Consider the following 16,112-nt stretch of genomic DNA (forward strand, 5'->3'; position numbering starts at 1 on the left):
GGGCGGCTCACGGGCGGGGCGCGCCCAGAGCCCCACAGCGGGGTGCGGCCATGGCGCGGGTGCTCATCGTGGGCGCCGGGCTGACGGGCAGCCTGTGCGCGGCGCTGCTGAGGAAGGAGACGCCCCGGCCCGTGCACCTCGCGGTGTGGGACGAGGCCGGGGACTCAGGTGGGTCGTCCGGCGGCCGAAAACGGGGCAAGGAAGCCGTCGTCGGTCTGGGATTGCGAGGCGGCGAGCGGCCACCCTACGGAAGTCCGTGAGAAAATCCAGTCACTGCAGCGGCCGGCGTGACCCGGCAGCGGCATGCGCAGTGCACGCCCGGTCACGTGACTGGGTCCTCCAACCGCCCCTCCCCCACAACGGCCAGACGGAGGTGGCGGGCTCTGTGATGCTGGCGCTGGGCCGGGGGCGGGGGGCGGAGGAGCCCCTGGCAGGAGGAGCGAAGCGGGAGGAGGAAGCGGAGGAAGCAAGGGAAGGAGAGAGAAGATCACTGGCGGGAGAAAGGGAGGATCCCGGAGCAGCGCTGGCAGCTTGCAAAGCTTGGGCCTATGGCCGGGGGCCAATACCCTGCCTGTGCCTTCCGGACCTTCTCCACGTTTCGAGGGTCCCAAAGTGCCCGTTGACCAGGACTTTACGAAGATCTAGTTTACAGAATCCTTGTTTTCTCATGAGACCTGAGCGCAAGAGTGAAAGCATCCCTTGTCTGATTCATTCTGACATGTCATTCGTTATGTTGTTTTATTTAATCCATTCATTTTCTTTTATTTCAATATGCAAGTCTGTGCTCCCGGTGCCTCATTGAACAACGCCTCCTGCACTTTTCTTGTGCCCTCTTTGAGAAAAGACCACTCAGTGACCAAATTGTCTCTGTGAACTACTTCCTGACCATGAGAGAGTGCAGAGCCCAAAGCTAAAACAAAAACAAGCACAAAAAAGTGCTTTTAAAAATACAACTATAATCTATTTGGCCTAACCTGAGGTGAACAACATGAATTGTGGAAGATTAATTCCGATGCACTCAGACGTTTCCTATTGGTTAATTAAAGGGGGAAGAATGGCTACAGCCAGGAGTCCTTGCAATTCGCAGAGCACCGTTGACTTGGGAGCCCAATACATCACCTGCACTCCCCATTATGCTAAAAAACACCAGAGGTGAGTTAGTTGAAAGGAGTGGAATCATTCTTACTGAGTAAATGATGTAAAAATTTTGAAATCATCCATTTTTAACTCTGCCTTTTGTGATATGGTGAAGACATTACAATATTATCGTTGGCATTGGTGTTAGCCCTAAGAGGTGAACCCGAGTGAGGTGGGCAAGCCAGAATACAGGTCCCCTGGGGTTATTGAAAATTTCAGATGAGGTCTTACACTGTGCTGGGCTCAGTAAACATGCATGGCCAGGTCCGTGTTGAGGAAGAGGGTGGCTGGCTGCAATGGAAGACAGTCTTCACCAAATTCAAAATGAGTGCCCTGCCTTCCTTTCTGTTTATCTTCTTCACTGACTGTAATTTTGAAATATGCAAGAAAATGGGCCTTACGCAAATATCAGCAAAAGATTTATGGATTGTCAAAACGTTTCTGTTCTTCACTTGAATTATATTTTATTAATTTTTTTTAAGTAAGCTCCGTGCCCAGCGTGGGGCTTGAACTCACAATGACTGAGCCAGCCGGGTGTGCCCTGAACTATGTTTTATTAACACAAAACATATATTGAGTTGATCATATCAAGATTTCCAGTTATTATTTAGAATGATGATCTCTAAGAATTCTTGGATGAGAATATATAGTGCTTTTAAGCTAATTATGGTATGCAATTATATATTGATTTATTTCAGGTTTTATGATGAACTGTTAGCTCGTGGCATTTTGAAACCTCTGACCTCTCCGATTGAAGGGATGGTGATGAAGGAGGGAGACTGTAACTTTGTGGCACCTCAAGGACTTTCTTCAGTTATTAAGCATTACCTGGAAGAATCAGGTGTGGATAAGGGTTTCTCTGCCTTCTTTTAAAATTAGCACTTACAAAGTTGTATATACAATTAAATATTAATACTCTTCAGAAAGTTATAAAATAGATGTTCTCCTATTTACCGATCAATGGCTGATTTTCTTTTCCTAAAGTAATCCCTAATAATAGTTTTCAATGTATGCTTCCAGAAAAAATGTTAATGCATCTATTGATTTTACAGGACTATCTTTATATATTTATTCATGTGTGTTTGTATTTATTCTTTTTAAGATCTGCACACAGGATTATTTACATAAAGTATTCTACATGTTGTTTGGTCTGTTTATAATAAATCAACCACCTCCCCACCCCCAGGAGATTCCAGAACTGCTCTACAGTCTGGAATTGGTTAAGTTTACAAGCCTGCAATCTGTTGGACGAACCAGTAGTCACTTAGGCTGGACCAGACTTCCAGGGAAGTTATCTGTATGGGATAAGTCTAATCATGAATGCTTCAGGATGGGTTCAAACCTCTAATGCCAGTATTTAACTAGAACGATTCCCAGAACACTGGCCCAAGCGACAGAGATTCTGATTCAGTAGGTCTGGGTTAGGTCTCAGAATGTATGTTTCTAACAAGTTCCAGGGTGGTGCTCATGCTGGTCCAGGGTCCACACTTACAGAACCACCAACACACACCCCACAGGGCATTTTGGGACCACAGAGATACACGTCTGGGCCATCTGGCTGGGTCTGGAGGATTTCTGGGTCAGTGGATGTCAGTTCCCTCAAACACACACACCTACTCACTACCACCAGGAAGCCCGCGATGCTCTTGTCAAAGGGAATATCACGTGAAAACAACGGAGTAAAACATAAAATTACTCGACTTACTTGAGGTCCAGATCGGGGCCAGGACCAGAGTGAGGCATGCAAGGTGACCTAGGTGGGGCAAGACATCCTAAATACACAGAAGCAAGCTAAGCTTTGTTGCTCAGGCAGGAGTGGCGACGTGTCCCAGTCGAAAGCTCCAGTCGCCTGCACCTTCCCCAGGCGGAGGGAGGGCCTTGGAGAAACCTGCAGGCAGGCTGGAGGCAGGCTACAGATGGGGTGGGGGGGGTCCTACTGAGCCCGAACAGCTGCAGGAGGGGAGCCTCAGGGCCCAAGTTGGATGTAAGCAGGTGTTTGAGCAGCTAGGAAGGTGAGGCATCGCTGGTAACGTTGTGCAGGATCATTAAGTGCGCTCTTCTGTCTTTGTCTTTCTTCATTACTTTTCTGTTCCTGAGGCTGCATTAAAAGTGGATTTGTTTTGAGGGCGCCTGGGTGGCTCAGTCAGTTAAGCGTTCTATTCTCAATTTCAGCTCCAGTCATGATCTCATGATTCATGAGATCGAGCCCCACAGGCTCTCAAGCGCAGAGCCTGCTTGGGGTTCTCTCTCAGCCTCTCTCTGTCCCTTTCCCACTTGCTCTCTGTCTGTCTCTTTCTCAAAATAAATAAATACACATTAAAAGAAAAAAAAAAAGGTAGGGGTGCCTGGATGGCTCAGTAGGTTAAGCGTCCAGCTTCGGCTCAGGCCATGATCTCACTTGTGGGTGTGAGCCCCACGTTGGGCTCAGGGCTGGGTGGAGTCTGTTTGGGATTCTCTCTCTCCCTCTGCCCCTTTCTCGCACATACACTCTCTCTAATGAGGTAAATAAGCTTAAAGAAAGTTTTTTTAATAAGGTGGAGTTGTTTGTCAATCAAAGTTTTCTGAAAACTGACATGTGAGGTGCGTGCTTGTGTCTCAAGTAGGCTTATTGATCCAATTATATTTTCTTATATTTTGGTTTGTAGTTCATGTTTCATTCCCTTCAACAGGTGCTGATTAAACAGTATGTGCCGAGGACTATACTGTATATGTGATACGGTACTCATGGAAACGAAACAGGCCTAATTTGTTGCTCATGGGCTCATAGATTAATAGGGAAGAAAATAATAAATAACTACTCAAATAATTATTAAAATACTTTGGTGATAAATGCAAAGAAGGAAAATGTGAGGACTGGCCATTCTAGACTGCATTTCTCTTAGTTCCAATTTTTCTTAATAAAGGTAAATGATCCACCAATTAATAAAAGACAGATGTGATTATTCTTGATTGTAGCAGTAGTGCCCCCCCGCCCCCAAGAGGAATTCCTACTGAATGAGAAAGACAGTGAACCCCTGGGGCCGTAGACAACAGATTGCACTGTGCTGTTCACCTGAATGGGTTCTGTGGTGACTCTTGGTGTCCTCGTTCATATGGAAATCCTGATCATGCAGACATGCCTCCGCTTTCGGAACAGGTGCTGAAGTCCACTGCCGACGCCGTGTGACCCAGATCAACCTGCGGAATGACAAGTGGGAAGTCTCCAGGGAAGCAGGGCCCCCTGAGCAGTTTGACATTGTTGTCCTCACGATGCCAGTTCCGCAGATTCTGCAGCTTCGAGGCGACATCACTAACTGTGAGTCCCAGCCTGTGCTGATGGCCTCCGGGAATGTGGTTTCTCTCGGGGCGCGTGAATGCAGTTAAACTGGCTTAGCAAAGGGTATGTGATGGATTCGGTGGCTTCAGCTGTTTTAGAATTGACACCGTGGCCTTGCTCGTGACATTGGTCTAGGTCAAACTGACACCCAGAGAATTTTTATTTAACCGGTGAAAGGTTGAACATATTTCTTACTGCCCTTGCCTTTAAGAAGTAAATGTTTTTCAGGGACCGGCATGCAGTTTGGTGTAAATGAAGAGCAGTCTCTTCGTGGCTTTCCTGGGGGAAAGGAAGGTTCTGATGTGTCGGAATTGCAGATGTCAGCCCTCTGGCAAGCTTCCTTGCATTTACTTGGCTTCCCCCTCCCTTTTTTAAAAACCAGCTTTGAGGTGTAATTCACATACCATTAAGTTCATCTATTTAAAGTGTTCGATTCAGTAGTGTTTGGTATGCTCCCCAGTATATGATACTGTGACCGCATTTTCATCACGTTGAAAAGAAACCCTGTCTCCAAAAGCAGTCACCACCTTCACTGTGTCTCCATCTCCGTCCTAGCCCCAAGCAATCATCTACTTTGTGTCTCTGTAGATTTCCCTATTACCTGGATTCTCAAGAAAAGCTCTTCTGTGGTTTTGCTTTGCTTCCGTGTGTGCCAGGTTTCCCTGATTTTCCCCATCTTCCATCGTGTCTGACTGGACTTGACTCATCAGAGCCATTGACTTCTAGAAGCTCCCTCATCTTGCCTTGCAGCCTGAGGGCTCTAGCCATGGTGGGCAGGGCTTCAGACCCGTGGGATGGTGGTGGATGTGGTCACGCCTGTAGCTTTTGACTTTCTCATCGGACTAAAGTTCACATTGGATTTAATGGAGATTCGAATGGCCTTTTATGTCCCCATTAGAACAAAAACTGGCAATAAATAGGGTTATAGATCCTAGATGTAGAGCTGTAATGGGCATCGTTCTCTGGGGAGGAACATCGCTGCTTATTACACCTCGAAAGCCATGTAGTTTTCCTTGAGTATCAGACCACCGTGTGGGAACAGTGTAGCTCCTTTTCCAGCACAGTCTGAGATGACCGCATAGAAGGGGCTGGAATGTTTACCAGATGGCTGAGGGCACAAAACTAATTTCGAGGGTCTCTTTACGGGTCTACCTCTGCTCTGTTGTTTTACCATCAACAACCTGGAGTCTGACAGAGGGTTGGCTTGGAGACTGGTAAATGACACGCGGTGCCGTAACACTTACCTGAAACACAGCGGTTGGTCATTGCATTCAGTTATGCTGTAAACTGCATTTTCCAGTTTTTAAAAGCTACATATTTCTGTATATGAGGGGAGACCCTTCAACATTGCATTTTGAAAGTGGTTTTCTCTATTTGTATGCTTGGTGACGTATAAAACATAATGTCATGGCATGGACTGACTCTTCAAATATTTGAGGGTTTGCTAAATAATAATTTTGTTTAGATCTTCCATATCCTTATTTTTTTTTTAAATATTTCAACTGTGTGGGGTTGAGAGATACCTTAATTCTACTATTATTATTTTATTTCTGTCTTTCCTGGGGCTACTGCTATTAATTTTTTTTTGCGATTTTTGCTTTGTGATCTTTTGATACAGTATTATTTGCTTCACAATGTATTTTTATTACAATGATACTCTCTATCTTAAAAAAGGTCTCTCTTTAGTCTCATTTTAATTTTATTTTGCTTTCACGTCAACCTTGACCCATAAATGAGATACTCATTCTTTGATTTGTATGTGTCTGGCTCAACATTTTTACTTCTAACCCTTCAGAGATGCATTATTTTAGAAGCACCTCTTTGGTGTTTGTTCATCTTTGAGTCCTGTAATTTCAGAAGGATATTCCTTTTTGTTCATTTTCTATGGGGCATGTTGTCCATTTTTCATTTGAAGACAGCTTTTTTTTTTTCTTATTTTCAGCTGTTTCCTCTTGATAGTAGACTTACTTGAAGAATTTTTTCTGTTCCTTTGATGAAGATCTCACAGTATCTCAAAAACTACAAAGTGTCTCCTTCCCATATCTGCTATATTTTGTCTCAACTCTCTCCAACTTTGGTCTTGGCATTACTTTGTACTTTCTTTTGCTGACCCTCACTCCTCACCACCCATGTGATTTTTCAAAGAGGTGATATATTTTTCACTGTTTTCAGGTCATTGCCTCATTCCAGCCAAATTTTTCTGAGATATATTTTTCATCAGCTTATTTGTTAGGTTCTGTTATGTTCTGTTGTCTTCCTTAGTTTCTCTGCATGAGTCCCTCTCTAATTATTACCCATTTTTCCATGATGCCATTTCTGTTGACTTCATGAAGCGTAATGTTGTCAAGAATGGCCAGACATTTCAGTAAAAGTATGTGTCTGCTGATTATAAAGATTGAGATTTAGTGATCATTAATATAATAATATTTTTATTATCATGGAAAGATTCCACAATATTTTTAAATTAGAAGAGGTATATAGATGCTTCTATTTTTCTTTTCCGTCTTCTGGTTTGGGAGAAACATATTAATATTGTTATTGCTTGAAGATGATTTTCATGTTCTTTCTTACAACTTCATGAATAGTCATAACTTTAAAAATAGGGACAGTTTACTTTTACTATGAAAGTGACAATGGCACCATTTAAAATTTTTTTTTTAATGTTTATTTATTTTGGAGAGACAGAGAGAGACAGAGTGCAAGCAGGGGAGGGGCAGAGAGAGAGGGAGCCACAGAATCCAAAGCAGGCTCCAGGCTCTGAGCTGTCAGCCCAGAACCGATGCAGTGCTCGAACCCACAAGCTGCAACATCATAACTAGCCAAAGTCAGACACTTAACCGACTGAGCTACCCAGGCGCCCCAACAATGACAGCATTTTACAAAATATTATCAGTCTGCAAAGGGAATAGAACTTTTTTCCTTTTCCTTTTTATTGAAGGCATACGGTGGGTACGTGGGCTCTTTGAGATGAAAACATTTATGAATTATTGACTTGGCACACTTGACTGAGGGTGAGGGTCTTTGAGTTTTGGATTGGTTTAGTTCTCTGTTAGGAAGTAAGCCATCCGGTAGAATGTGCTAACACTGACCCTTGGCTACCTATGGGTCTAAAACAGAAAAGGATTAAAAACATCTGATTTCTCTTTAAGTTGTAAATCTCAACAGTGAGCTCAGTAGAGGATCGTTAATGTCTTCTCTCGGTTTTCTGGAGAACCTTAACTGTGCTCTTGTTTGATGAACCCTCTTCCAGTCCTGTGAGCAAGACTTTGATCTGCAAAGCCACATGTTGCCATCTAGTGGGCCCTGTGTGCATTGCGGCTCCCCTCAGGATTTTTAAGCTACAGAGGACTCTGAAGAGGGTGGCAATACGGAATACACAGAAACCTGGAACTGTAACGTAATTCACAGAACCCCACAGTCGTCACAGAGAAATAAAGGCACATGATAACTGACTGACTGACCTGGAAGTGGGTAGCTAATCAGTCATTGAACCGGGCGCCATCCTCCGGGCCTCGCGTTCCTACAAACCGTGAGCAGCCCCTGCCTTTGCTGTCTTTGCCTTTCCTTCTCATCCCTGCCTCCACTTTCTAAATCACGTCTGCCTTTTTGGGTCAGTACAAACACCATGTCTTACGTGATAGACTCCCTGTTGATTTCACGGGACTGGATTCTCCCCTCCCCACTGCTCCCTTTCCCTATGTTGCTTTTTATGGAAGACACAGAACTACATTTTTGGGGGCAATCACTTATTACATTTATTGCATTATCCCAGGGGGGAGAACAGGGAATCTCTATGGCCCATGTGGAGAACCTGTTAACATTCACGGTTCACCTTCTGGTCCTGTGCCAGGGCTACTCTAAGAGTTACTATGACAGGATCATCTCACTTCATCCTCACAACGATCCCCGGGCATTATTGCTGTTGTTATTAATATGATGGTTTCCATTCTTGGTGGCGGTGCTCAGCTGCTCCAGAGCCCGCACTCTCAGCCCCTTCCGCACAGCTCTCCGGTACATTCGCCTTCGGCTGCCTCCGGTGATAGTCGCACACTTGGCCTCCTTTCTTCAGGGATCCTGCTTCCAGGAACGAACCACACATTCCTCATGCATGTACTCACAGAGCCCCCCACCCCCGCCCCTGCCTGGGATACTCTGACACACGGCCTCTGCTCTCCCTCCTTCGGGTCCCAGCCGCGGGCCTGTGAGTTCCTGGCCTTCTCTGACAGCTTGGGGGACACACCTCACACACAGCTCCAGCGCTGTGACTTCCTAGGACTTACTTGGCTCTGTGGGCTGCCCCACAGAGGGCACCGACGGAAGGAGCAGGGTGTGTAACCCCCCCGTGCTGACACGGTGTGGGCGGTTTGGGGCCAGTTCCTCACCCTCTCCGAGCTCTGGGGTCCACACCAGGGATAAATAACGGTACGTGCACAAGGGGTCGCAGTCATACGAGGCACTCCGGGTACAGAATTTGTCAGTTCTGGGCACAGAGTAAGCACGTGGCTGTTATTAGTACTGCCCGTGACTCTGTGAGGTCTGTGGCAGCTCTACCACCAGGGAGGGGCCAGAGGCCCTCGTGCAAGGGTGTGCGTGCTTAGTGTTGGGGACTAAGCGAAGGTGCATTTTATTTCCAGGGTTTTATACAAAGGTATGTTACAGGCATACTCGTTTTATGCAAGAGCATGACAATTGGCTTGAAAACTCTACATTAGTTACTTTTTAAGTAACCAGCTGATCACGTCTGTAAAAGGACTTCATTATCTGAGCTTTTTTTTTATAAGTCAGCAGTGACATTTTTAGGAAAGTCACCGAAGGAGGTACAACCTCACTCTTCCCCTGCTCCCTTCCACCCCACACCCCCAGACGTTGCCAGAGGGAAGGTAGTAAGCACCCCGTCCTAACTACAGCTCCCCCACACGACCTCCCTGCACGCTGCCCCCAGGAGCACCCATCATAATGGGAGGATCCTGGGGTGCCTGGGTGGTTCAGTCAGTTGAGGATCCAACTTTGGCTCAGGTCATGATCTCAGGGTTCATGGGTTTGAGCCCCGCATCAGGCTCTGGGCTGACAGCTCAGAGCCTGGAGCCTGCTTCAGATTCTGTGTCTCCCTCTCTCTGACCCTCCCCTGCTCACACTCTCTCTCTCTCAAAAATAAATAAAAACATTTAAGAAAAATAATGGGAGGATCCCTTAGGTGTCCCCGTGTCCCTGCCATTCCCCTGAATCGAGGGAATCATGAAGACACATGCCCTTCGCCAGGCATTCTCACGAAGATGTGGGTGGGGGCAGAAAAAGAACAGAGGCTGAGCACAGCGGTGAGGTGTTAGGGGAGACCTTGCAAAAGCCTGTTGTGAGATGGTGCGGTCCGACTTCTTGGCTGGGAGTAAGGAAATGATAGTGATGGTCCCTGCAGACCGCTCGCAGTTACCCCCAAATGTGTGCCCAGAAGAAGGCAGCCACAAAACCCCCGGTGTCGCCAAGGATGCCCGGGGGGGTGGGGGGCCGCAGAGGGAACTCTCCTTTGCCCTCGTGCAAAACAACGGCACATGTGCAGCAGGACACGCGAGGGCCTCGTGCATTAGAATCCGTAACACGACCCTGCAAGGAAAGCCCGTGTCTTTCTTTGTTTCTCTAAGTTTACGAATTAGCCTTTCTGAGCACCTCCCCAGCCACCTGGTAGGAAGCCCTTCCCGGTCCTCAGCAGGGCTTCCCCGCTTCGCGTTGGGGTCACGTGGGAATCCCAGGCTTGTGTGGCGCCAGAAGGTGCTGAATCCTGAGGTCGGCAGTGCCCCTGCTGCTCCTCCGCGGTGTAAGCTTGGCCTGGCCGGGGCTGCTGACATCCTGCTCAGGGGTGCCGCCGGGACAGCCCTGCTCGGACACCGAGGCCGTTCCGCTGCTCCGTGGGCCGAGGGGAAGGCACAGAAGTGGGGGCCAGGTCTCTACCTGGGCAGGAACCCCCAAGCCCCTGCCCCATAGACATTTCACCTCCAGCCCCTGCCTTTCCAGTTTCAGAGATCCACCGCCTTCATCCACCTTCGTGCAGGAGAAAGACACTTTACCTCCTCTAGTCTGTGCGTGCGTGAGGGTGGAGGTCATTCCAACCTTTAGAAACACAAGGTTGGGGCGCCTGGGTGGCTCAGGTGGTGAAGCGTCCGACTTCAGCTCAGGTCATGATCTTACTGTTGTGAGTTCGAGCCCGTCTTGGGGCTCCGTGCTGACAGCTCAAAGCCTGCTTTGGTTTCTGTGTCTCCCTCTTTCTCTGCCCCTCCGCCACTCACTCTCTGTCTCTCAAAAATCAACAAACTTAAAAAAAAAAAAAAAAAGAAACCATGCTAAGCGTCTCTTTCCTGGATTGTAGTGGGGGAAAGAAGAGTTGGTTTTCCCTAAGTAACTCCTCGTGGTAAATTCTTTAGTTTCTGGCTGCTATCTGATAGCAGCTGCTATCTGATGTGATAAAGTAACACAAGATCTCAATAAGGCAGACTGTAATAAGGGAAGGATCGTGTACATATGGACATAGGCTGAAGGAAATGCAAGGCTGCGGTGGAGATTTGTGTACACATCTAATTATACATTAGGAGACCATGGAATTGTTTTTCAAATTCTGGAATACAACCACCAAGGAAGGAAAAGCAAGCTTGAGGACTTTTCGCATAAGGATATATGCACTTTAATTCATTGTACAGAAATTTACCATCTGACAAATTTCATCCTTTGTTTATATTTTTAAAATTATAACACTTCTTCACCCAAAACGTAATAGTTTAAAGATTTTAGTAAATTGACAGATGGTCGGTGTTTGATGAACTACTGAAGATCTTGGGGGCACCTTTGTAACTTTCTGAAAAAGTGCTGGCGAATGTTCACTTTCTCAGTGGTTACCTGCATAGCACTCCTCCCCTCTCCTCACGTCGGGGCCCCAGTGAGCGAGCACTGGTCACATCGTCTTCTCTGGTCCCACGCTCTCTCCAGCCACACAGCCTGCTGTCCCTTAGGACAGCACCCTTCATGCTGTCCTAAGAATTGCCCAGGATAGATTTTAATATTGTCTGTTCTTTCCATTTTATTTTATTTATTTTATTCTTTTAAGTTTATTTTTTTGAGAGAGGGTGGGAGAGAGAGTGTGAGCACAAGTGGGGTAAGGGCAGAGTGAGGGCGAGAGTGTGAGAGAGAGAGAGAGAGAGAGAGAGAGGAGAGGGAGAAAATCCCCAGCAAACTCTGCCCCATCAGCGTAAGCCTGATGCCAGGCTCGAACTCACGAACTGTGAGATAATGACCTGAGCCAAAATCAAGAGTCAGATGCTTAAGCCACTGAGCCACCCAGATGCCCCTGTTCTTTCCATATTAATTAATTTTATTATTAATATACTTTACTGATGAAAAATTAGAAAGTAAAAATGATATGAAATCCACTCATAATTCCCACCCTATAGATACTAACATAGTTAATACGTCTTTCTGGATATTTTTATAGGAAGAAATAAAAAATAGATTTGTTTTTCTCTCTCTTAAAAAAAATTTTTTTTAATTTTAGAGAGAGAGAGAGAGACTCTTGAGAGAGAGCAGGGGAAGGGCAGAGGGAGAGAGAATCTCCAGTAAGCTCTCCACTCAGCACAGAGCTTGACACAAGGCTGGATCCTACAAACCTGAGATCATGACCTGAGCCGAAATCAAGAATCAGACACGTAACGATTGAGCCCCCCAGCCCCCCCTTTTTTGTGTGTAGGGTTTTTTTTCTTTGCTCATAGGGATACTGATTTTATCGGCATCATGACATTTATTTTCCCAGTGAATTGAAATTCCTTCTTTGCCATATGTTAAGTTCTGTATATACTTAACATTTGTTCCTGGATATCTACTTTGTTCTGTTAATTTTTTGCGGTATCAATGTCATCACTATTTTCTTTATAGTCACTTGGTGGTTGTGAGTCATTTTTAGGGAGTCTGAGCTGTATGTGTGGGGTGTAAGCATGAGACAGCTTTCTTCTTCCCTAGAACGGACCTCGAACTTTCCTGTGTGAACTCCACTTCTTTCTACAGAGTAAGGCCTTAAGGGTTATTTGCCACAACTTTCTAGCCCCTTTTGCCTGTTGGACTAGTCTCGTGTAGGCGTTTAAGGCTCAGTCATGGTTATTTTGCCCTCATTTTGGAGCTCTTTCGCTTCATGCCCAGTGTCAGGTAGGCTGACAGGCAGGTCCCAAAGCTGGTGACTGGGTGGATTTGGGGGTGTGTTTTTGACTATCCGCCCACTCCTCTCTACAGACTCTGTGTCCTGTGGGGGCAGTGCCCCTGGGACTGGCTGCTGGTGGGCAGTAAGGAGGCCGCCTTGGCCTCCCTGGACTTCATTCATGTTGTCTGATGCTTGGTGATGGTCTCCACCGAGGAGGTGTGCTTCGTCTTTCTGGCCCCAAGGGAAGATTTCAGCTTCTCGCTGCAACTTCCCAGGGCCGTGTCCCCTGGGCTGGAGGTGGGGTGGCTCTCCCAGGATGCCTCACTCTGCCTTGGCCCCCAGGGGCTCTATGGTTCAGCAAGTACCTACTTAGAAGACCAGGCCACTCCTTCTTGGAGCTCTGTCTTCAGGGACTGTTTCTGAACACCCTGGGAGGCTCCTAGGGAAGGGACTGCTGCCTCCTCCTCTTTGCTCACAGGAGTTGGAAGGGAAAAGCTTCTCTCCAGGAATATTGGCATTCTCATAAAGCTAGGCTTTTGCATTTCACATTCCTCTAGCTTTTCTGTTCGTGTTGACTGGGTGGGGGGCTCAGGGTAGTACGGTCAGTACTTCCTCAGTGATGTCTCCGAACCCTCTGGCGGCAGCGGGCTCGGTCCTTTTCCTGGTGGCCTCTTGACCTTCAAGTGTCGTCATCATCTTGTTCCCAGCTTCACAGAGGACCAGGGTGACAGGGAAACCCCCGCTGCATTCTGGGGCCTGAAAGGCAAGAGTGTCCTTACGGCGCTTTCAATAACATCTCCCTGTCTGGTAATCACCACGCGCCCATGGGCAGAGCTGACTTGTTGGCGTCCTTCTACCGTGAGTTTGCTCCCTGTTCATCCTTCAGATGCAAAGCAGAACGACTTCCTCAGGAATGTCTTCCTGACCCCTTGACCAGGCCGTTTCTCCTACAACGTGTTATCCCCACTTCCTGCGCCTCACGTTCTTAACACTTACCACAACCGCAAGTAATGAATGGCTTCATCTGTTGGGGATGTGTGTCTTCTCTGGTAGAGTGTAAAGTACACGAAGACGGGAACTGGTTCCGACTAACCGATTCCTGATTTCCCAAGATGCCCTGTGAGTGCCTCACCTATGCTCAGTTCTCAGTCTCTCTTTACTGAATGAATGAATGAATGAATGACACAGTCTGAAGTATGTCTTGAAGGAGAGTCAGAAGGCAAGGAAGGAAATGCTTTGGAGAAGAAAAAAGGCCTTAGCAAACAGCTAGAAATAGAGATGCTTGTTTTATATTTTGGGGACTGAAAATAGACTGGGTTTGGGGAGCAAAGGCTTTGTGGTGGGGAATCTGGGGAGATAAAGCTGGAAGTGTGGATTCGGGGCAGACTGTGGTGAGCCTTGCATATGAACAGTGTTGAACAGACAGAGGTCCTCATTCACCAGAAATACTGAATCTACCTTTTAAAACCTGACTGGGTACCTGGAGTTGGTAAATAAATTTATGTCATTGGATTGGGAAGAAGAAAACACTTGCAGGACTTGGAGGAATGTTGTTCCAAAGGCTTCTAATCATAACGGACACGTTCTCCTTGAATAGAAACTTAGAACTTCAGTAAACCAAACTGTAAAAATACATAACCTCGGAACGTATGTACTGTGGAGTAAAATGATAAATACTGATCCGTGAACACTTCAACCTCCTCCCTAGGACTGCTGAGATCTCCCATTACCTTTGATGGAAAAATGGGAACCAATTCTTTTTTGCTAAAGGAGTTTAAATCCTTCATTATTCTTTGGCATTTTGGTGAAATGACTTTGATTAAAAGTGCAAGAAACAAAGGTCCTTTATTCATCAGGGAATATGCTTCATTGCTTTTTCCAGCAGACCATCTCCACAGGAGGGGAAATAATTCGGTTTCGGGACTTCCTCCGACATCAGCTGCTTTGGGGCTGCCTGCACGCTAATGAACTGACATCTCAGTTTTAGAAAAACCAATTGTTGCTATTACAGTCCTTTTACTTGTTGTGTCTTGGTCCTCACTTTTTATATCTAGCTCATCGACTTGCCTGTCTTTATTATTCCTTGCAAAGTATCGGAGGCTGGAGTTGGATCCAGTTAATCTTTCCTTCTCTTTCTTAGTGCCCAAAAGGCAACCTTGGCTAATTTTTGCCACCTTTCAGAAGCCCACGTGTCCGCAGAAATGGCAGAAACCTGCATCCATGTTGGAATCTAGAAGGATCTGGCACCACTCTTCCTTGTCCCGGCTGCCCATTCCATTCCTGGCCGGACAGAGTGGGTTTCCCTGCTTACTTACGGTCATGTCCCTCTGAGGGATGAATAAGGGGTGACTGGAAGGTGATGAACCAGTAGCAAAAGCATTTTGTGAATATTCTGTCAGCCACCTTACCTTGTCTGTATGGTTTTTCTCTTCACAACTGCCTTGTGAGTATTTTTTTATAATATATATTTTTAACATTTTAATTTATTTTGAGAGAGTGAGAGGGTGAGCTGGTGAGGGGCAGAGAGAGAGAGAGACAGAGAATCCCGCACTGCCAGCACAGAGCCCGATGTGGGGCTCAAATTCATGAACCAGGAGATCATGACCTGAGCTGCAATCAGGAGTTGGACACTTAACTGACTGAGCCACCAGGCACCCCTTCCTTGTGAGTATTTTACCTCCGCTTTATGGACGAAGAAAGAGAGACTCCGAGATATAAGTGAGCCCGTCCCAGGTCACACAGCTGTTGGGTGGACCATCTGGAATCCAGCCTTCTCCAGGCTCTGGTGACTCAGGCTGTGTGCCTTCTTGTCCCTTGACCCAGCACCGGTGTGTGTGATCTCCCCATGCCTGATGTAAACATGTCAGTGATGTTGATATTGTGGCCTTTGTGTTCTGGTACACGTGCTGTCAAGAGCGGTGTGGCGGTAGAAACCAGGCCACCAGGTTGCTACTCTGATGGAAGAAAAGATCCCTACCTAAGGCTGTCTTACTGGCGGTGCACTTCCTTCAGGACTCTATTTTCCATTTAGAGTTCTTCGAAAACAGAAAGGCTTTAAAAAGAAATGTCAAAACTAGATGTGGGGTGAGATGAAAGAGGAAAGAACTATAATTTATTGAATTGTGTCATTATCACTGACTGGGTCACCAAGTGAACGGAACCAAACTTTTTCCCTTGTGGCCTGGCAAAGGCATTTGAAAGAGAAGAAATTTGAGGACTGGAAGTTTTAGCTTTCTAGCAGAGATCTCTGAAGATTGGGATAAAATGTGCTAAACACAAAGAAGAAAGTATTACCACCTTCAACTACTAATTTTGAAGTAAGGAACTGTAAACATTAAGATCAAAAGAGAGGAAGAGAGGGATAAAGGAATACCAGCATTCTGCAGTGGGTCCACTTTCTCCCGAACTTGTTTTTCTTTGTCACAAGTGGATCTCATTTCAAAAGTCTCCTATTCCATTGTATCACATTTGTAAGACCTGGGTCTGTGC

The 16,112-nt window shown here is 46.4% G+C and overlaps 1 protein-coding gene across 6 annotated transcripts in view; it reads left to right on the forward strand.

The window, feature by feature from the left end:
* Positions 1–32: 32 nt before the first annotated feature.
* The window catches only part of RNLS (renalase, FAD dependent amine oxidase), a 248,029-nt gene continuing 231,949 nt past the window's right edge, over positions 33–16,112 (forward strand). For all 6 annotated transcript variants that reach the window (XM_029931695.1, XM_029931694.1, XM_029931697.1 and 3 more), the window contains exons 1-4: positions 33–168; positions 1,047–1,152; positions 1,836–1,978; positions 4,274–4,432. In XM_029931695.1, coding sequence (XP_029787555.1) covers positions 51–168; positions 1,047–1,152; positions 1,836–1,978; positions 4,274–4,432 — 526 coding nt within the window. In that variant the 5' untranslated portion in view covers positions 33–50. The remainder of the gene's footprint in view (positions 169–1,046; positions 1,153–1,835; positions 1,979–4,273; positions 4,433–16,112) is intronic.

This window comes from Suricata suricatta, chromosome 2 (assembly GCF_006229205.1).
Source record: "Suricata suricatta isolate VVHF042 chromosome 2, meerkat_22Aug2017_6uvM2_HiC, whole genome shotgun sequence".
In the NCBI taxonomy this organism is placed as follows: Eukaryota; Metazoa; Chordata; class Mammalia; order Carnivora; family Herpestidae; genus Suricata; species Suricata suricatta.